Below are 22,375 nucleotides of genomic sequence, written 5' to 3'. Positions count from 1 at the left end.
TTATTGTTTTAATACTGATGATTTTGGCATACAGCTCATGAAAACCCAAAATTCCTATCTCAAAAAATTAGCATATCATGAAAAGGTTCTCTAAACGAGCTATTAACCTAATCATCTGAATCAACTAATTAACTCTAAACACCTGCAAAAGATTCCTGAGGCTTTTTAAAAAACTCCCAGCCTGGTTCATTACTCAAAACCGCAATCATGGGTAAGAGGTTTACCCAGAAGGCCATCATTGACACCCTCAAGCGAGAGGGTAAGACACAGAAAGAAATTTCTGAACGAATAGGCTGTTCCCAGAGTGCTGTATCAAGGCACCTCAGTGGGAAGTCTGTGGGAAGGAAAAAGTGTGTGGCAAAAAACGCTGCACAACGAGAAGAGGTGACTGGACCCTGAGGAAGATTGTGGAGAAGGACCGATTCCAGACCTTGGGGGACCTGCTGAAGCAGTGGACTGAGTCTGGAGTAGAAACATCCAGAGCCACCGTGCACAGGCGTGTGCTTTTGAACCAGAAACAGCGGCAGGAAGCGCCTGACCTGGGCTACAGAGAAGCAGCACTGGACTGTTGCTCAGTGGTCCAAAGTACTTTTTTTCGGATGAAAGCAAATTTTGCATGTCATTCGGAAATCAAGGTGCCAGAGTCTGGAGGAAGACTGGGGAGAAGGAAATGCCAAAATGCCTGAAGTCCAGTGTCAAGTACCCACAGTCAGTGATGGTCTGGGGTGCCATGTCAGCTGCTGGTGTTGGTCCACTGTGTTTTATCAAGGGCAGGGTCAATGCAGCTAGCTATCAGGAGATTTTGGAGCACTTCATGCTTCCATCTGCCTAAAAGCTTTATGGAGATGAAGATCTCGTTTTTCAGCACGACCTGGCACCTGCTCACAGTGCCAAAACCACTGGTAAATGGTTTACTGACCATGGTATTACTGTGCTCAATTGGCCTGCCAACTCTCCTGACCTGAACCCCCATAGAGAATCTGTGGGATATTGTGAAGAGAAAGTTGAGAGACGCAAGACCCAACACTCTGGATGAGCTTAAGGCCGCTATCGAAGCATCCTGGGCCTCCATAACACCTCAGCAGTGCCACAGGCTGATTGCCTCCATGCCACGCCGCATTGAAGCAGTCATTTCTGCAAAAGGATTCCCGACCAAGTATTGAGTGCATAACTGAACATAATTATTTGAAGGTTGACTTTTTTGTATTAAAAACACTTTTCTTTTATTGGTCGGATGAAATATGCTAATTTTTTGAGATAGGAATTTTGGGTTTTCATGAGCTGTATGCCAAAAACATCAGTATTAAAACAATAAAAAGACCTGAAATATTTCAGTTGGTGTGCAATGAATCTAAAATATATGAAAGTTTAATTTTTATCATTACATTATGGAAAATAATGAACTTTTTCACAATATGCTAATTTTTTGAGAAGGACCTGTATATATTTCGATCATTAAAAGTGGCATTACGTACCAAATGGAGGCAGGTGAAGAAGCCAAAGCAGTAAGAAGCATTTGTGATGTCAGCTGAAAAAGAAACAAGAACAAGACATTTTCTTAAAGATTACAAACATTTAAAATAGATAAATAAGGTCAATTTTGATTTGATGTTGCGTCTTACCTGAAAGATTCCTATAAAATGAACTTCAAACCACCAGTGATTATTAAACTGTTTTTAAGGCTGACTGTACTGGAGTTCAAATTAAAAACTGTAGACAATACAGTTACTAAATGAACAATGAATTCAGCGGAATCTGCATATTTCTCAGACATTTTATTAGAAAGTCATCAATCTCTGGAAAAATGGATGCAAATCAATGAGCACGGCATAATTACTGCTTCAAAAGTACAACAATGAGACTTTAAAAAAAATAACAAACGGGGACATTATGAGTTCCATTTATTCACACACATGTACATGTGAAACAGCAGATTATATACATTCAGTAGTTGTGGAAGACTTTGGATTTGTAAAGACAAATCCCATATCACATTCCCTGGCTCTCAAATCAGTCCTCCACACCTGCTTCTGAATACATTATGGTAGTAAGCAGACATCCAGAGATGCTTTCAGTCCAAACAAACGCCCTGAACTGAACTCAAAAAGAACTAATGAAAATGCTGTGGCAGGTCACTTTAATGCACTTGAAGTGTGTTCATGATGTGGTGAAATGCTGTAGCTGTACTGCGTCACGGACTGAAGGAAAGGCAGCTAGTGTTCCAACCGGTTTGTGAGAGTCTCTCCCACAAAACGCTTTCACCTTGATTGAGATTTTAAGGGGAAAGATCAAAATTAAAGCTTCGAGCGATCTGACTAAAAGGTGTGAAACTTGCTTGAAGAAGTGGCAAATGAACTTAACTAATTTAATGCTATCCAGTCCTTTGACTAATGCTTATATTTTGTAGGAAAAAAACAAACAAACAATTAAGTGCATTTCAAATCATTATATATTAAAAAAATCATGAGAAAATTAAGTTACTGACTGTAAAAATGTAAGAGATTTTTCATGAGCTTAATAAGAAGAAAATAATGGCCAAGTCCAATTAAGCATCGCTAATATTCCATTTAATTACAGATCCAGACGTTCCTACATCAAAGCCCTTGACAGGTTACACAAAAAACACAGAACCACTCAACAAAACCCCCAAAACACTTCGATAACACAAGCATGTGGCATAAATAGTCTAAAAATATCTGTACATATGACACAAATATTTACATAAAGTTCGTTAATGATTTACGCATGTAAAGACAAGCACCTCTGATACTGAATCTCGAACAATTTGTAAATAAAAATAGTATAAAAATAATCATAAAAAAAGAAGAGAGAAATCAATTAAATTTAAATTCTCCAAAAAAAATAATAATAAAACCAAAAAATAATTATATATATATAGAATGTTTGCAGAGAAAAACTGAGAGCCTGTTGGTTTTTTTGGGACAATTTGTTTTTAAATGCAAACACATTGGATTCTATTAACTTATGAAATGGTTGAAAATGATTTCTTCACAGCAAAAATGACAATAGCACATGCATTTTTTTATGAGAGTGACCTGAACATTTGCCAATTTCTCTGGATATCTTAGCTTTTATCTTTTCCTTATTTGAGAATGTAGCTGATAGAAAAAAAGTCTAATACTTACAAAGGCCTTGTTGATTTAAGAGCAAAAAAGATATTTGGTACAAATCAAACGTCTGCATTTTTCCCCTCTCATGGGTCAGGAATTTTTCCATGACACCTTCAGTGAATGAACAAAGGTGGCCATTACAGTGTCGTTATTTCACTCTGCTTGTACAAAATGCTGCACCTGCTCCCAGAGGTTGAGTCGAAATCAAAAGAGAGTTGCATAGAGTCTTAAGGGAACCTACAGAAACGAGTTGGTCGGCTGCTGTCAAACGCTGTCGAACTTGTGTTTTAGGTAGTCCTTCATGACCTTGGCAATGGGCAGATCTTCCAGAAACTTCAGGCTCTGCAGGCCGATGCACTGCCGGATCTTTATCCTGCACAGATCCTGCAAAGTCCTGGGCTGCCCTGAAACACAACAAGTGTCAGGTTAAACCAGAGTCAATCAAATCTGACTGCATTCCTGTCTGAACACAACTATATCAATCTAATAGCAGAGAAAAACACAAAAGATGTGTGGCTACAGTCTAAAACAGATAATAGAAACTTAAAATAGAAACTTTAATTGTATTATTAAAGAGCAACATTTGTGTCTGAATAAATGAACTTAATACAGTGTGTGCAGAAGCACTGAACTCACCAGACAGAAATGGATGCCTTAAGAATTAAACTAAGCAGATATTTTTCATAAGTCTGCTTGTTTTTGCTGATTATCAATTAACATTTATATTACTGTACTGTATTTTTAATGTTTCATTATACAATTCTTTGTACTGTTGTGCTTTGGCTTTGACAAAGGTACTTCATAAATAAATAAAATGCATTATTATTATAGATATTGTGTAAATAACTATATAAATGTAATTATAAATGTAGAATATGTCACAGAGAGCCTGTTATTTAAGGAAGGAGCAGATTAAACTTAATTTGCATTCTATATTGCAGATGTCTTACATACTTCTTGGGTACAGCAGCAAAAAACAAGATGTTTAATTCAAAGGGTCATAAAGAGAGAAAAAAGGTTTTTTTCTGGGAGAAAGTGTATATTACGGTGGAAAAAAGCACTTTTTTGTGCAGTATACATGTATGCAATAATAAATGTATAAATCTGTCACAAAGAGTCTGTTACTTAAGGATGGAGCATGAAAAATGACTTTCTGGCAGGCACAAAAAACAAAAAAAACTTTAGCAATATAAGTGGATGATAGGGGAATTGAAAAGCACAAAAATGCAATCAAAAATCTAATTAAAAACAAAATATAATAATTTATAAATTTCTCACAAAAAGCCTGTTATTTAAAGTGATAAAAACTATACCTTTATAGGTACAACAGCAAAACACACACATTTAATCCAAAGGGTTAGAGAGAGAAAAAAAAATGGCCATGAAAAATTATTGTTTCTGGCACAAAAAAACTTCATAAGTGGACATCAGGGGAGAAAAAAAAAGGACACACACACAGACACACACAACGTTTTTGTCTATTTGTCGTACTAAAAGAGTTCCAGGAACCCGGTGCACAGAGTTTATCAGTTTTAATGGGGCCGTTTTCCCGTCCCAACACAATATGGCACAGGCTGTGCGCACACAAATGAAGCCAGCTGGAAAAACCACTACAAAGAGCAGGAGACGGCCATCTGCAGCCCCTGTCTTCTGTCAGTCTCCATGCCTTAGCAAAAGCTCTGAACTAAAGGTGACGGCAGAGAGACAGAAATCAAATCAACACGTGTTCTCACGCAGCGCACCGTCACTCCCTTCAAGACATGCAGTCATGCTCTCAAAGAGTCCTCAAAGTAAATACAGCCACCAAGGTGCTTTTTTTAATAAATAATCAGGGTGAAATGGGATCGCTCTGAATGAGCTGACAGTGAGAAAATGTATGCGACAAGTGGCTTTGATATGGTGATATCAAAGTCGAAGCGCAGGAATGTGGCCATTGTTGCGTACTTGCTCATTAGTGCTTCAGGTAACATGGCTCGCTTTCTCAGACGATTGTTCTGCGTGGGGGATAGAGATCATAATGCTGTTCACTCTGCCATTGCTCAACTTACTGATTGACAGAACGGCCGCTGCTCTCTGTGAGATTTGGCATTTTTCTGGAGAAAAGAGGGAATATGAGCTCCTTTGATGATACTCTCCTTATTAACCCTTGGAGTTTTAATGCTTCATGTTTTACTTGATTGGAACTCTTTTCTAATGTATAGCTGTAATATTAACTGGAATGAGCGTATTAGAATGTGCAGTGTTTTATATGGCAAGCCAATTCATTACTGTTGTAATAAAATAAAAATATTTCAAATTAAATGACAATATTAATAATGCACAACAACAATTAAAAATACATCACAAAAAATATTATGATAAATACTGAGGTACTACATCAGTTTGTTCATTGTTGTTAAAAAAATTAAAATGTTGTTTCATAAAATGTCCCCCCCCCAACCTAATTCACTGTTGCTAAAAATTACAATATTTCTAATTAAATGATAATATTGATAACATAATTTGTGTGTGTGTATATATATATATATATATATATATATATATATATATATATATATATATAAAAATGATAAATACTAAGGCTATAAAGCTTTGACTTCAAAAGTTAGAACCTAAAACTTTAGTTTAGTTGAGCTGAACAAAGCTTTTTCTTAAAAATAAATAAATAAATACATAGAATAACCAGATAAAATAAAATAAATTAGTCTAGCAGGAAGGTGTTCATATTTCAAGAATGTCACATTAAAATCAGAGTTTCAAGTTTGTTTTAGTGTCAACTGTTTCAAAAGTTACAAGCTAAAATGTACATGGAAATTTGGACCATTGGTGGCTCTAAACAATGAGAAATTGACCCCAAAACTGTCACATAAAATACTGAGACCCTCCCTAATCTGTGTGCCAAATTAATATTTACATTTATGTCATATAGTTTGTATGCTGTTGTTAGAAAACATTTCTAAAATAGAAATGTTGTGTGTTGTCATTGCAGATAGTTAGGACAAAACCTCTGATTAACTAACATGGAAAAGATTTTTATCTTTTTATCTTTTATCACGTGTTGCGGCGTCACGTCGCATGTAATTAGGACACAGTGTAAAGGAACAATGAGACAGGACCATAAATGTGACCCTGGACCACAAAACCTGTCATAAGTAGCCAGGGTATATTTGAAGCAATAGCTAACAATACAGTGCATGAGTCAAAATGATCAATTTTCCTTTTACTCCAAAAACTTTTGATATAAATTAAAGATCATGTTACATGAAGACATTTTGTAAATTTCCTACCCTAAATATATCAAAACTTAATTTTTGATTAGTAATATGCATTGCTAAGAACTTTATTTGGACAACTTAAAAGGTGATTTTCTCAATATTTAGATTTTTTTGCATCCTCAGATTCCATATTTTCCATATTTTTATTCATCAGCTTTCAGATGATGTAAAAATCTCAATTTCAAAAAATTTACCCTTATGACTGGTTTTGTTGTCCAGGGTCATAAATAAGCATTAAAGAGAAGGTGAACCTACTTGTGACCTCCTGTAGAAAGTCCAGACAGGGCCGACTGATGCCAGACATGCTGACAGAAACCGCCATGGGTGTCTGGCCCTCGTAGTTTCTTGTGTTTGTATCGGCTCCGTAAGTGTACAGCATCTGCGCGCACAGCACATCGTCTCTGAGGGCCGACAGGTGCAGCGGCGTCTGGCCGTCCTCCAGCCGGCCCAGGTTAGTGTCCGCTCCGCGCTGCAGGAACATGCGGCAGTACGAGTGATTGCCCTTAATGACGGCGTAACGCAGCAAGAAGCCGTTCTGAATGTCTATGTTGGCGCAGTGGTCGAGCAGGATGCGCACGCAGCTGGAGCGCTCGCGGATGATAGCCAGCTGGAGCGGCGTGGTGCCTTTGTCGCTGAGCGGGTCCACCTCGGCTTTGAACTCCAAGAGGAGACGCACAAAGGAGTCGCGGCCATAGTGGGCTGCCACGTGCAGAGGCGTCCAGCCATCGTTGCTCTTGGCGTTGATGATGTCGCTGCGGTACTCGGACTCCAGCATGAGGCGGGCGATGCGCGCGCGGCCATGCATGGCGGCGTAATGCAGAGCGGTGAAGCCTCCAATGAAATCCTTCACTGTGGGATCCGCTGGAGAGACAAACACATGACAAATCTGAACTAGATAAAAAAAAAAAGTTCATCAAGACAAACTTTAGTTAGACATAGCTTAAAGTTTGAAAATTTAGATAGTTTAGTTGTTGATCGCATGTTTTTAGCATGATTGATATATTACTAACGTGTTACTAGCTTGATTAGCATGTAGTTAGCACACTGCTAGCATAATTAGCATGAAGTTAACATTTTGCTTGCATGTTCCTAGTATAATTAGCATGTAACTAGCATGTTGTTAACGTGATTAGCAAGTTACTAGCATGATAAGCATGTTAATACCATGTTGTTAGCATGATTAACAAGTTATTAACATGTTGCTTCACTGTAGGATCCGCTGGAGAGACGCACGACAAATCTGAACAAGACAAAAAAGTTTGTCAAGACAATCTTTAGGTAGACAAAGCTTAAAGTTTGAAAATTTTGATAGTTTAGATGTTGATTGCAGGTTTTTAGCATGATTAACATATTAACATATATTGACAAGCAACACAAAATCACGTTCAAAATCGCTGGCGATTCATTGCCCATTTTGAACTCGATTTTGTGTAGCTTGTCAGTGAACTACGGCTCTGTGTTAGCGGCATTTACATTTACTGTGAGCGGAGTGATTATTAAATGCTCAGAGCGCAAAGGGGAAATTGTTGCCGCACCACTCCGTTCACATACTCTCATGTGAACGCATATGCAGGAGATTAACTACTAATCACAGGAGCGGCTTTACTGATGAGATGCGCATGAAAATCGCACTCGATTTTTTTTGCCCAGCCCTATTTCCTAGTATGATAAGCATGTTACTAGCATGTTGTTAATGTGATTAGCAAGTTACTAGCATGATAAGCATACTACTACCATGTTGTTAGCATGATTAATAAGTTACTATCATGTTGCTAGCATTTTTCTAGCAAGTTTCTAGGATGATTAGCAAGTCACTAGCATGTTGTTAGCATGAATAGCAAATTATTAGCATGTTGCTAGGATGTTTTTAGCATGATGAAATCCTCCACTGTGGGATCCGCTGGAGAGACAAATGCATGAAAAATCTGAACTAAATAAAAAAAGTTAATCAGGACAAAATTTAGGTTGGCTTGAGAAAGCCTAGCTTGAAAGTTTAAAGCAGTCGTCAAAGCTTGAAGTCTGAAAGTTTAGATAGTTTAGTTGTTGATTGCATGTTTCTTCCAAGATTAGCATGCTGATAGATAGGATGTTTTAAGCATGATTAACATATTACTAACGTGTTGCTTGTGTGCATTTAGTTAGCATGTCGCTAATCATATTTTTCTAGCATGACTAACATGTTGTTAGCATGCTTAGCATGTAGTTTGCATGTTGCAAGCATGTTTCTAACATGACTAACATGTTTCTAGCATGATTAGCATGTAGTTAGCATGTAGTTAGCATAATTAGCATGAAGTTAGCATGTTGCTTGTATGTTCCTAGCATGATTAACATGTTGTTAATGTGATAAGCAAGTTACTAGCATGTTGTTAGCATTACTTACAAGTTACTAGCATGTTTCTAGTATGGTTAGCATGTTGCTAGCATGATTAGCAAGTTATTAGCAGTTGTTATCATGTTTCTGACATAAATAGCAAGTTAATAGCACGATTCTAGCATGATTAGTATGTTACTAGCCTGTTTCTAGCATGATTAGCAAGTTACTAGCATGATAAGCATGTTTCTAGCGTGTTTCTAGCATGATGAAATCCTTCACTGTGGGATCCGCTGGAGAGACAAACACATGACAAATCTGAACGCTTAAACTGAATTACTGAGTCTGTTATTTTCCTGTTTATGTCTGTGAAGTTGCTTTTAAACAATATGTATTGTATGAGGTGCTATATAAACAAAGGTGACTTGACAACCAAGAATATGCATCGATCTTGAAACATGATTTTTGAATTGCGAATCGCCGATTTCGGACAGTAATCGATTTAAAACGTTAAGAATCGAATGAATCGCGATTTCTATTGTGATTCATTGCTTTGAAAATATATACACATTAAATTACAACAAGCACGAATTAATGGAGACCTTGAACAATTTTCATGCCTCGCATCTCTCCTTCACGTGCTCCATTATTTACCGCCTGTGACTGTCACAGGATTGCGCTCGCGCTCCGTTTGTCTCACTGACACATTTTTTGAGCAGCTGATGTGTGATCTATCCTCAGGACTTGTGGCCAGTAATGCTAAAGTGAAGTAGTTTTACTTTTCTGTAGTTTTTCAATGGCTCCCAGCATCTTACCGACGAGGTTACCTGAGAAGTCGAAAGCTGCTTGTTTATTGCATGGATGGAGCAGAAATGTAAGTGTCTAAAGCAGGGGTGTCAAACTGTTGTTGAACTGAATGTATGAAGGAAACTGTTAAAATAACCACATTATTAACAACAACCTTGAAATAAGAGCGCAATGTTTATCTGATAATCAGATGCATGACAGTAGCTTTCATTGCTTTAGCAAACAGTCTTCGGGCGCGTTTTCTTTCAGAATCATCATTCGCTGATGGAGAGGAAAAGTTAAATACTATTGCATTTTACTTTATGAAAAAGAAGATAAAGAAGTTTTGGCACTGAAAGAGAAGTGATCTTAGACTCATAGAACTTAAGACGTGCCAGGTTACATCTGCAGCTAAGCTGAATAAAAAGTAGAATGAACTGATGAAAAGCTAAGACAAAAAACACAATAAATAGCAGTGCTAATTGACATATCATTTATTACAGTACAGAAACTATAAAGTATATTTTCTACCTTATTCTGTGCAGTAAATTGGAAAAATCTTTTGTAGTATATAAAACAATCATAAAATTGCCATTAGGAAAAAATTATAGATACAATACAATTGACTGATTATTGTCCAGCAGTGTATTTGATTTCTTATAGGAAATTCAAAGTAATAGATAAGAAAATAATTCCTTGTAAAAAAATAAATAATAATAATAATAATTATAATAATACATACATACATAAAATTATTATATTTGACATTTATTACACTTCTGAAATGGTGGCTACACTCCTGGTGTGACAAAATGTTAGCCTTTTTTAAAATCTTGGCTTACATAATTTTTTACGTATGCCAGGTCATGCCATAGCATCATTAAACTAGCACCTGACAATGGACAAAAGTGTTTTTTTTTCTTCTCTCTAACCTATGGTTCTATAACCATAAAGGCTGCTGTGTAATTTGCCTCCTGACTAAGCATTTAAAGAATTTAGGGGAAGCATTTAAATAATCCTGTGAATGCACTTAAAGAATTCAGAATTAAATCATTCTAAATTCTGCAAAAATCGTTTCTGAATCAAATCGAAAACCTATGAATTGTGAATCGAATCGATGTGTACCCAAAGATTCACAGCCCTAGGTTGAACACTTGATTGTGGATTATTCCATCTGCAGATGTTTAGACAAAAACAGCCCTGTTTTATAGCGCCCTCTAACGTCTAGCATGTATTACTACACCTAAACATGAACATATCAGAACAGCAGCAGTCTCTTTCTGTGCAGCACAACACCAGTTTAGTGTTTCAAGGCAAAATACTATAAGACAAGATAGGGAACCTAAATAAAGTGTAATGGAGTAAAATATCACCTAAAACACAATAATAAACAGGTTATCACCGAGAATTAAGTACTTGAAATGTGGAGAGGGATCACGTTTACAATTAAACAGTGATTAATACACACTAAACAGAACTTTTTCATGCTTTTTTGTCACTTTTGGACCTTGGCAGTTTAAATTACCAATTACCATCTGCTTTTGTTGTGTGGAAATAAGAAGCTTGTACATTTTGCCTATTATGTGTTTTTTTTTTAAGAGTCACGTTGAGCAAACCAACCAGTTTTCAGTAAATGTCAAACTAGGCTGGTCATTTTAGATTTTCTTATCAACTGACACTTTAAACCACATCTGCACATCTCGTCACTGTCCTAAAACAGTCTTTACCTCCGTGTTCGAGGAACACACGCACGCAGCGCTCCTTTCCCTTCGCCGCAGAGAAGTGCAGCAGCGTCCAGCCATTGGCGTCCCTGATCTTGGGCGAGTAGCCCTGCTCCAGCATCTTGCGGACGGTGTAGACATCACCGGCCGCCACCGCCGCCTGGATCTGCAGCTCCTCCTGTAACTCTGGGTTCCTTCTGCAGTGATGGTTCAGCATCCTGTCACATCTCGCAGTACGAGGCTCAGACGCTCCTGTGTCCCTGCAGACAGACAATCTGGATTATAATATCTACACCTCATTAATTTGAGCTCTATTAGTGGTGTCAAACAATTAATCGGAACCAAAATAAACGTTTTTGTTTACATAAAATATTTGTCTGTGTGTACTGTGTGTATATTTATTATATATATAAATACACACACATACAGTATATATTTATAAAATATTTACATGTATTTACACACATATATATATATATATATTTATATTCATGTCATTTATATTATATATAAATATATTTAAAATATAATCATAACATATTTTTCTTAAATATATACATGCATGTGTTTGTATCTATATAAACATAAATATACACAGTACACACGCATATATTATGTAAACAAAAACTTTTATTTTGGATCCGATTAACTGTTTGACAGCACTAATCTCTACACATCACTTCGTTATAGAGATAAAAAGAAAAACTAACGCATTAAATATTATTTAGGATTTTTAAATTACTGTTAATTTAAATGTGTTACCAAGCAGCCTGGCAAATATATATTTTTTTCGCTTATAAAATCTTAAACCCAACAATCAAATTGTAAAATCTTTTAAAAAATAATATTGTCAATTAGGTAGTAATTAAATAAGCAGTCATTTAAAAATATAATAAATTAATTATATAATAATGTGAATGCGAGTATAGATGCTGGTAAAATCCTAGTTATAAAAAAATAAAAAAAACACAATTCCCAAATATTATTTGTTACAAGAGTGTCAATGTTTTTAAAATCTTATAAACAATATATTTGTAATAGTTACTATTATAAATACCATATTTCAAAATTTCTTTGTCTCAGATTTTTTCTTTATATTTTCAACAGGACAACAATGATAGATATGAATATAAAACAAATACATAACATTAATATAGGCGAAAAACTGTGTGAAAGAAAATAACTGCACACATCGCTGTTAAAATAATTACAATATTCGTGCATGCAAAGTATTGAGATATTGTCAGCTGAACTGCATGAAGCCAAAACCCTCAAACCAACCATAAACAAGCTTAGACAACACATTTTAATATACTACAAAATGACAGAAATTACACACACACACATATGCATACATGGCCATGGGCTACAGATAATTAGAAAGCTCAGCTGTGAGCCAAAATTACCATTCATTAATGTCTCGTAGTTTTGAAACAGCCTTTGCGTTCTGCATCCATATTCACATCCACTTCAGATCTCCATTCTAGACATGCACAGTAATACAGAAATATCATCAATCTAATACACAAATGCATTATTAAAGAATGTACACAAATGATTTTTATATACAACATTTATCATTTACATAATATATGCATTTATATGGATATAATATGCATAATCTTCATTAAGCCACACCTATCCGAGGACGTCTTATTTACACACTTATCTGTCACGTTACATTGATCATCCCTCTGTTTAGGAGTAAATATTAACTGTCACCCATCAGTTCACTGTGTTATTGTCTTTCAGCCTCTGAAAAAACAGCAGCATCGAGCATTTGCACACCTATATTAACTTATAACAATGCAAATGTTCAGAAACATACGTGATATATACCATCAACGGCAGTTTAACCATTTTATCACCTCAAATATGTAAAGGTGACTAATCATGTTTGTAGCTGCTGCACTGAGAACAATGAATCTGTTAGCTGGTGTGCTAAACCAGCTGTGGCAGCTAAAATCAGCCTAAAACAAATACTAAAGCTGCTCTTTTTAGAGGCCGGCGTAATTTAATTTAATATCGCCGAAGTATTTGATACGATAATTCTGAAACTGCTCATTAAACTAAAGGAGAATTTGACCAACTCTGACTGATATGTACTGTTACTGCATTAGCATAGTTAGCATTTAGCCAGCGGTTATTGACCATTTTCACAACAACGCTGCTTTTAAAGTTACCCAAACTCTCTTAACCTGCGGCTAGATGATAAAATTAACGATATCTGCTAATTAACACATTAAAGACTCGAGAGACCGTGAAATAATATAAATATATAATATACATACAGAGTACAAATACAGTCAGGTAGCCATGAACATCATCTCCAAGGCTTCAAAACGCAACAGCCAATCAGATTCCAGCTGTCAAAAACGTCATGGCTACATCATACTGCTGCAAAATAATTCGCCGGATGTCGGGGTTTTGCGACAATTGTGGCTGTATAATGGCAAACAGCACTCCATGTGGTTTATATGGAGGCGTTTGTTCCTTGTAGCGGAGCGGATTTTATATCACAGTTGAAGAAAAGATCCCAGGATTTTAAATGAATGGTTATAAAAGCTCTTCATTACAGTACGAATTATGATTTAACGCAGCATCTTTCTACAAATCACGTACGTCACTGGATTCAATCACAATTCTATACATAAAGAATCTCTAGTCAAACTTTGCGGCCCTCTAAATATGAGGTTATTTTTCTATTTAGGAACTTCTCGTCAACGAGATAAATTGCAGAGACCGATACAGTGTTTTTTGGGGGAAATTATAAAGGATATCGAGAAAATTGGAAATGCATCGTGTAAACAATGAAGATACTGTAATCAAATGTTGTCTTCTTCTTCTTCTTTTTTTAAACGGAAAAGCACAAAATGTCCTTAAGTATTTTATACCAGTAATTGTGTGTGTAGTGTTGTATTATGATTTAATTCGTTCGTGTTTTTATTAAATATATCCATAATAAACTGCTGCTTATTTAAAGTAAACACATTCAGGACAGATTTCAGGGTATATTTTAAAGACCAACTGAATTTGGCATGTCTTAGAGAATTACAAATCCAAAATTGTGAATAGCAGGCATACAATTTCTTTGTACACTCCTAGAACTAGAAAAGAGAGACAGGAAATGATCTGCCTTTTTATATTAGCTCATCAGAAACACTCCCTGCCTGTCAATCATTGTCCAGAGTCAGGTTTGCTGATGTTGAATTATCTGAATGAAGGGTCTATGAAGGTTGAAGAGATGGCCGCGTCCGACTATAACCGAAATGAACTGAACAAAGCACAGCCACATATGGACTTGTTTGATGATCATTCTTTGGCCCTTTATTTTCACAGTGTCTCATCATGGATGCCTCAGGATTGGATCTCCAAGACGTTTTTGGGCTGTTACGTGCAGGATCTACTCCCAGCGTGTGCAGTGAAGAGCTGGCCAGGAGAATCTCATCGTGTTTTACGAGTCAAACAGCAAATGCTCCTGCGCCATCTGTCACACACACAGACCTCATGTGCTTGTGTCTCACTCTTACTGAGAGCATCATTAGCAGACTGACGGCACAGAGTCTGCCACGAGATGCCACAATGTTCTATGAAGATGTGATGAGAAGGCTGTTTGGAGAAATGAATCTGATGGCAAAACTGGTAGGTTAAATCAAATTATATTTTGATTAATAAAATATAAGTCTGTTTTTAGAACATTTATAAAGATTTTTCTTATTTTGATATTTATTTGACAATTAAGCACATTTCTTCCACAAAATTCTCATTACCTCAATGTTATATTTATAAATATTTCCATTGCAACATCCTTTTCTTTAATTGTATATATTATTTATATATCTATATTGTCTTATTTATAAACCAGTATATAAATATATATACATGCTGCTTTCAATTTATGCTGATTTAAATAATTTTTGAAAGTATGTATATAAAAGTTATCCATATACACTACCAGTCAAAAGTTTTTGGACAGCAAGATTTGTAATGTTTTTTTTTAAAAGTCTTCTCTGCTCACCAAGCCTACATGTATTTGATCCAAAATACTGGAAAAACAGTAATATTGTGATTTGAAAATAGCTGCTTTCTATTTGAATAGATTTTAAAATGTAATTTATTCCTGTGATAAAAGCTGAATTTTCAGCATCATTACTCCAGTCTTCAGTGTCACATGATCTTCAGAAATCATTCTAATATGCTGATTTGATGCTCAAAAAAACATTTATTATCATTATGTTGAAAAACCAAGAAAGTCCAAGCTTTTAAATAATATATTGTATAATGTTACAAAAGCTTTTTATTTCAGATAAATGCTGATCTTTGGATCTTTCTTTATCAGAGAATCCTGAAAAAATCTACTGTACCGTTTTAAATATTGATAATAATAATAATAATAGTAAAAATATTTCACAATATTACTGCTTTTGCTGTATTTTGGATTAAAAAAATCAGGCTTGGTGAACAGAAGAGAATTATAATATATATATATATATATATATATATATATATATATATATATATATATATATATATATATATATATATATATATATATATATATATATTATCTATATATATATATATATATATATATATATATATATATATATATATATATAATATATATATATATATACACACACACACATTGCACAAAAAAGTAAGACAGTTCAATGAAATGATTAAAAAATTCTAATAATTAATGGGCTTAATTTATTATTTTGTAATGTTAATTTTTTGTTATTTGATTTATGTATTCATATTTGTCAGTGGAATATGTTTTGACTCGTTTGATGTCTTGATTCAGGTCTCTCTCCTCAGAGCTCAAGACAAGCTGGTGTCTCATTTATCTGCAAAGTGTATGTCAGTCTATATCATCAATGACATTCGCATCTCTGTGAGTAATGGTGCTGTACATTAAGATAACTTCCAACATCGGCAGCCATATCACCCTGCAGCTCAAAACTGGCCACCCACTGAAGCTAAGCTAATTGTTGATTTCAGGGAGGCAGCAGCTGGATGTGGAGACACGCGTGTGCTGAAGTGTTTGAGAAATCAGTGTCCAGCAGTGAACTGGACTCCTGTCTGTGGTCCCTGACCGCTGTGATTAAAGCAGTGCTGAGAGGAGACACAGGCCCGAATCAGAGAGGTACTGAAGAGTCTTCACACACAGACAGATGCTTTATTATGCTTATGTAACTTACCTGGAGTGGAATCACGTAGAACCTTACGCAAAATTTTATCTGAGGATGCCGAGAGAGACAGGAACTTTTGACAGGAGAAAATTTTGATAATTGACTGAATATGTAAAACTGGTGGAAAAGATGGAGTAATTGCAATGTAAACAACTCAGAAATCATCACTTTCACTTACATCTGAACCTAAAAGAACTTCTATGTTGGAAGTTATCATTTTTATAATAATAATAAAACTGTTCAACATGCAAAAATAATGAGGTGATATATTATTAAGTCACCTTTAACCCATTTTTTCCATGTTGGATGTTATCATTTTAATAATAATAATGATAATAATAAAACAGTACCCCCCCCAACATGAAATAATAATTGAAATAAGGTGATTATTGTTATAAAATAAGATTATTATTGTTATTATTATAATTGTTGTGATAATAATAATTATATATTAAGTCATTATTTTTCATATTGGAGGTTATTGTTTTATTATTGATAATATTTTTTAATAATAATGATAATAATAATAAAATAATTTTCCTCTTGTTATCATGGCAGTCAAACAACAGCTTGTAGTACTAAATGAATTACAAAATATTGTAGTTATTTTTGAAGCAATATAATAATCATTTAGAAATGATAACTGGGATGAGACTCTGTGTTTAATATACACTGTGATACTATAGACATAAAACAACCAAACTTTGCCTTCTCATTTCAGAGGACATGATTTCTTTTAATCCCAGCTGCTTGTTTTTCTCCATAGATGTTCTGACGAAGCTTCTTTCTGGACTGGATTCCTCCATCGCTTGCTTGTACACCAACCTTCTGACTCCAGACACACAGGAACCTCACAAAAGAGAACCGGTGAATCTTTCTAAAACCATGTGTGAGTTCTTTGACCTCCTGGAGGTGCTCAGCGCTGCCCGGCTCAGATACGGAGTCCGTTCTTCAGTTCAGAGAGTCATGTTCGTTGAGTCGCGAGCGCTGCTTCACGTCGTGAGAGCTGACGTGGAGTATTTGGTGAAGAAACGAGTGGTGCTTCTTCTGAAGAGAAGTCTTCTGCGGAGAGCCGGGGAGGACTGGGCTTCAGCTGGAGTTGGGCTTGAATCACATGAAGATCCCGGCCTGACGGAGGACATGCGGATCATGGCAGATGGAGTGTTACAGGAAGTCACTGCAGGCTGGCTGAAGGAAGTTCCTGTGAAAGCTCAAGCCAGTTTCTTTGGAGGGAACTATGATGTGAGTCTCGGCGGGACGCAGAAGGATGATGTGATTCTGAGAGCCGTGAGCCTGATACTGCTGAAGTCACTGGAAATAAACATTCAGTCCCCTCCATGGAAAGGTAACTGTCATGCTAGAGTTCATTTGTTTTCACAGTATTATACTAACAGCTAGAACATGACAGTTCATTAAACAAACTTTACATGCTGGCTTAACAAAGTCCCAACTGAAAGGATGTCTTAAAGTTTGAAAAGAGTTTTAATATGCTATATGGTTGCTAAGGTAGTGACTGCTCAGCGAATGCTACAGTGTTAATAAATAGTTGCTAAGGTGTTCTAAATGGTTGCTAGGTATTAAAACAACTACTGCTTTAATAGAATGCAAGTTAAATTAAAGCAATAAGCCCCAAGTCTAGATATAATACTGCTTAATATTTTTTGTAAAAAAAAAAAAAATACATTTGTGATAATTCTGGAATTAGCAGTGCCATTTTGTGTTGTATTGTTACATAAAAAAAAAAAAAAAAACTAAAATTTCCTTTTTTTTTTTAAATAAAGCTGAAAATAAAATTTTAAATGAAAATATGTAAATATTTTTATATTTATTAAATGAAAAACTTTAACAAACTGAAATATGCAAACATTACTAATTAAATACTAAATTATTAAATTAAAATAAGCTAAAAAAAATAAATTTAACAATAAAAGCTGAATAGAAATCTAAAAAAACTAATAAGAATGATGAAAACATAAAAAGGACAAAAATTTAAAACTGAAAATACAAAAACAGCTATAATAAATGCTATCAACGTATATAAATAATACTAAAAATGCTAAATAATGCTAATACACTGGTGCCACCATAACATAAATGAATTGCATTGTTTTGAATGATTCGGATAAACTGGTTCACAGAGCATTTGGAAATTACTTGACTGAAAGAATATTTGGCCACATCCAAAATCGCATACTCTGAGTAGGAACTTCTTTTGGACAAGTAATCAATTAGCAACCTTTAAAATGTAAGTAAGTTATATATAAGTTCTTCACTGCAATTCACAAATCTTATCCATTTCGCTCATGGGTCCATCGGATGCACACTTTAGAATCTCGCCAGAAACAGTAGGTCACCCGGGACTTTTTGCCTTCTGTTTTCAGAAACACTACTCTGCTCATTTACAATTTTTCACCTACTTTGTATAAGAGAAGTATGCAATTTCAGATGCAGCCTGTCTAGTTTCTAATTTCTAGTGCTCAACCGTAGCTCATATTTAATAACACATGCCAGTTAATGAAGTTCACCAGCAGAGGGTGACGTATCCCTGCGTAATGCGTGTCTTTCCTGTGTTTTTCAGGATCTCAGAGAGACATTGACGTCTGTGGGTATTTAACAGAGCTCATGTCGTTCCTCCAGCGTCACGGGACTCTGGTGTCTCCAGACGCTCACAGCTGCTCATGGGTGTCTGTAGTATTTGCTGAACAGGATGACGACATGATGGAATCAGCCAAGACTTTGATTGGATTGTATTTATATCAGAAAAGGTTTGGAATTGGTTTTATACATGCTGTTATAATGGAACTGTACAAAAATCTGTATTTCTTCCAAAGAATGAATATATATATATATATATATATATATATATATATATATATATATATATATATATATATATATATCTGTCTGCCTGTCTGTTTATCAAATACGATTACAAATAGTTTAGGAACCAATTCTCACTGTTAACTAGTTAACTAGTTGCTTATTAATATGCATAATACTAGCACAAGTTCTTCTCACCAAGTTTTTACTGTCTTAACAATAAAGGTTATTATTAAAAGTATAAATATTAATATAAAGAGAGAGAGAGAGAGAGTATGTATGTTAAAAATCAACTATATATATATATATATATATATATATATATATATATATATAAAAGTAGACATGTGCCGATATTCGGTAATGCGATATATCGCGGTAATGAATATGCACCACGACGTTATCGTGGGCACTTCTAAATACAAAAAATACTAAAAATCAAAAGTTGCAACTTTGTTATTTAATGAGCTAACATGAGCTAAGACTTGATTTTTTTTTTTAACAAAGATTAGTAACTTCTGTAGCAAATGTAGCTATTGCTCGTTGTGAATGTACATTAACTAAGGTTAACTAATGAGGTCTTATTGTAAAGTGATACCTATGGGTGTTTAAAGTTCTTTTGCACTTTAATGTGTAAAACTTTTAACTTTAAATATATTTTTTATATTGCTTTATTGTATTTAAATGTCCAGTTATTTTTGTTATAAGAAAAAAAGTTACTGTATTATGACCACTTTTTTGAAACTTAATTTCAATACCGTGATAATACCGCATACCGTGACAAAACATTATCAATTAATCGCAACAGGAAAATTTGATACCGGCATATCCCTAATATATATATAGATATAGATATATATAGATATATATATATATATATATATATACACACACACACACACACACACATATATGTGTGTATATAGATTGGGTTCAAACTCAGGATGTGGCAGGGCCACTCAAGGACATTCACGGAGTTGTCTATAAGCTACTCTTGCGGTGTGTTTAGGGTCACTGTTCTGTTGGAATGTGAACCTTCTGTCCAGTCTGAGCTGCTGAATGCTCTGGACCATTTTTTTTTTTTTAAATCTCAATATTAGTCTGGGGGTCCTTTAGGTGCTTTTTTTTTTTTTTTTTTTTTTTTTTTGCAAATTCCAAGTGTGTCTTCATGTGTCTTAACTCAAGAGAAGATTGAGTTTGGCCACACCTTCATAAAGCCCAGATCGGCGGAGTGTTGGAGGGATGTTTGTCCTTATGTAGGTTTCTCCTATCTGCACATATGATCATGGAGCTCAACTAGAGTGACCATCAGGTTCTTGTTCACCAGACTAACCAAAGCCCTTCTCCATCAGTTGCTCAGTTTGGCTAGAAGGCCAGCTTTAGGAAGAGTCCTGGTTGTTTCAAATGTCTTCCAATATGTATAATGAAGGCTACGCGATTCTGTGACCCTTCAATGAAGCAGAATTTTTTTGGTTTGATGCAATCCTGTTTCTGAGCCCTACAGGCAGTTCTTTTGACCTCAGGGCTGGGTTTTTGCTATGATATGCATTATCAGCTGTTAGACCTTTTATTAAGGCATGTGTGCCTTTCCAAACCATACCTATTCAATTGAATTTCCCACAGGTTAACTTCACTCGAAGTGTAGTAACATCTACAAGCAATATGAATGCTCCTGAGGTAAATTTCAACTGCTCCAGAACTGATTCAAAAAGGGTTTGAATATTTATGCAACAGAATCATTTAAGTTTTTTATTTTTTAATAAATTTGCAAAGTTTTTTTGCTTTACCCTTATGGTGTATGGAGTGTAGAATGATTTAAAGCAAGTAATTAAAAAAAAGTAATTTAAAGCAATTTAATATAAGGCAGCAACATAACAAAACATGAAAACAAATGAAGGGGTATGAATACCTTCGCAAGGCACTGCATGTATATACTGTATATATATGCATATACATATATATATATATATATATATATATACACACACCACACACACACACACACACACACACACACACACACACACCACACACACACACACACACACATATAAAAAGTTATTATTAAATATGTAAGTTAAGAATATGTGTTAACACATAAAAGTAAGTTAATGACAAATATTCCTGTTTTCTTCACAGTTTGAGCTGCTCAGACTCTGGGGTTTGTGTCTGGGGTTGTAACCCTCACTGTCATTTCATACTTCTGCTCCGCTCCCTGTCCTTCGACCACAGCGTGCTGCTGGACTTCCTCATCTCCTCCGAGACGTGTTTCCTGGAGTACTGCGTCCGCTACCTAAAGCTTCTCCACGAAGACCAGACGGCCTTCTCTAGCTCTTGTCGTCATATTGAAGATTGTGATGGTGCTGAAAGAAGAACCGATCCCTCCGTTCAAGCTCCTTCTGCTGTTTCAGAAAGCCTGGATGTTGTTCCCTGCACTAGATCTTCTACAGGTAACGATGTCCCACGACTGGTTGATTATGGGAGTTCAGATGAATCCGAGGAGGCAGAAGAGCGTGTTCCTGACAGGAACTCTGGGAATACTGAGACAGATTCTGGTAGGACTCAATCTGGAATGGTGCAGACTGAACATGCATCTGATTCTCTGCTGGGTAAAGTGTTTGTATGTCTTGTGGACTTGAGGATTGCTGTAACCAGACTACATAACAGGGGTCTCTTCCCGTACAACCCTACCGCACTTCTAAAACTGCTAAACAGCATTGAACACCAGAGAAACAAGCTTAGTTAGCTTTGACTTAAAGCTAATGAACAAGGATAGGTTACTGATCAGAAATGATCAAACTGATCAGAAATGTCAATCTGTAATGACCTCGTCAATTAATGCAGTGAATAAACATACATCACTGAACCAAAAAATAATTTTTGCATCAAAATTATTATTATGGAAGGATTTAATAGATTAAATTAAATAAATATATGATGGAATGATAAAATACAACATGGAATGTTGTATTTTATATATATATATATATATATATATATATATATGAAGTTGTATTTTTATATACATATATATATATATATATATACTATATATATATATATATATATATATATCTATATCTATATATATATATATGAAATTATGAAATATGACATGGAATGTAAAAAAAAA

At 35.1% G+C, this 22,375-nt stretch overlaps 2 protein-coding genes across 5 annotated transcripts; one reads left to right on the top strand and one right to left on the bottom strand.

Moving 5' to 3' along the window:
• Positions 1 to 1,754: 1,754 nt before the first annotated feature.
• Positions 1,755 to 13,671, bottom strand: LOC109087135 (ankyrin repeat and SOCS box protein 7). Of its 3 annotated transcripts, none has more exons than XM_019101366.2 (5): positions 13,519 to 13,671; positions 12,634 to 12,710; positions 11,234 to 11,487; positions 6,662 to 7,267; positions 1,755 to 3,535 (listed from the first exon to the last, which is right to left on the bottom strand). In XM_019101366.2, the coding sequence occupies exons 2-5, from the start codon at positions 12,678 to 12,680 to the stop codon at positions 3,396 to 3,398; spliced, it is 1,047 nt and encodes a 348-aa protein (XP_018956911.1). In that variant the 5' UTR covers positions 12,681 to 12,710; positions 13,519 to 13,671; the 3' UTR covers positions 1,755 to 3,395. The 3 variants fall into 3 exon arrangements, with proteins under 3 accessions (XP_018956911.1, XP_042583247.1, XP_042583248.1); XM_042727313.1 differs by lacking the exon at positions 13,519 to 13,671 and adding an exon at positions 12,893 to 12,959; XM_042727314.1 differs by lacking the exon at positions 13,519 to 13,671 and adding an exon at positions 12,866 to 12,884.
• On the top strand, positions 13,672 to 22,117 carry lins1 (lines homolog 1). Of its 2 annotated transcripts, none has more exons than XM_042727312.1 (7): positions 13,672 to 13,845; positions 14,567 to 14,869; positions 16,035 to 16,124; positions 16,232 to 16,376; positions 17,189 to 17,767; positions 19,001 to 19,187; positions 21,475 to 22,117. In XM_042727312.1, exons 1-7 carry the CDS (start codon positions 13,780 to 13,782, stop codon positions 21,986 to 21,988), a joined length of 1,884 nt encoding a protein of 627 aa, XP_042583246.1. In that variant the 5' UTR covers positions 13,672 to 13,779; the 3' UTR covers positions 21,989 to 22,117. The 2 variants fall into 2 exon arrangements, with proteins under 2 accessions (XP_042583246.1, XP_042583245.1); XM_042727311.1 differs by having other exon boundaries at positions 13,673 to 13,845; positions 21,382 to 22,117.
• The last annotated feature ends 258 nt before the right edge of the window (positions 22,118 to 22,375 follow it).

Source organism: Cyprinus carpio, chromosome B7, assembly GCF_018340385.1.
Source record: "Cyprinus carpio isolate SPL01 chromosome B7, ASM1834038v1, whole genome shotgun sequence".
In the NCBI taxonomy this organism is placed as follows: domain Eukaryota; kingdom Metazoa; phylum Chordata; class Actinopteri; order Cypriniformes; family Cyprinidae; genus Cyprinus; species Cyprinus carpio.
This window is presented reverse-complemented; position numbering and strand designations above follow the sequence as displayed.

Coding starts and splice junctions, on each gene's coding strand:
- LOC109087135 (XM_019101366.2), bottom strand. CDS start 12,680: ATGCAGAACGCAAAGGCTGTTTCAAAACTACGAGACATTAATGAATG. Junction 11,488..12,633: donor CTACGAGACATTAATGAATG/GTAATTTTGGCT, acceptor GTCTGTCTGCAG/GGACACAGGAGCGTCTGAGC. Junction 7,268..11,233: donor TGTGTTCCTCGAACACGGAG/GTAAAGACTGTT, acceptor TTGTCTCTCCAG/CGGATCCCACAGTGAAGGAT.
- lins1 (XM_042727311.1), top strand. CDS start 13,780: ATGGTTATAAAAGCTCTTCATTACAGTACGAATTATGATTTAACGCAG. Junction 13,846..14,566: donor AGCATCTTTCTACAAATCAC/GTACGTCACTGG, acceptor TTATTTTCACAG/TGTCTCATCATGGATGCCTC. Junction 16,125..16,231: donor TCAATGACATTCGCATCTCT/GTGAGTAATGGT, acceptor TGTTGATTTCAG/GGAGGCAGCAGCTGGATGTG.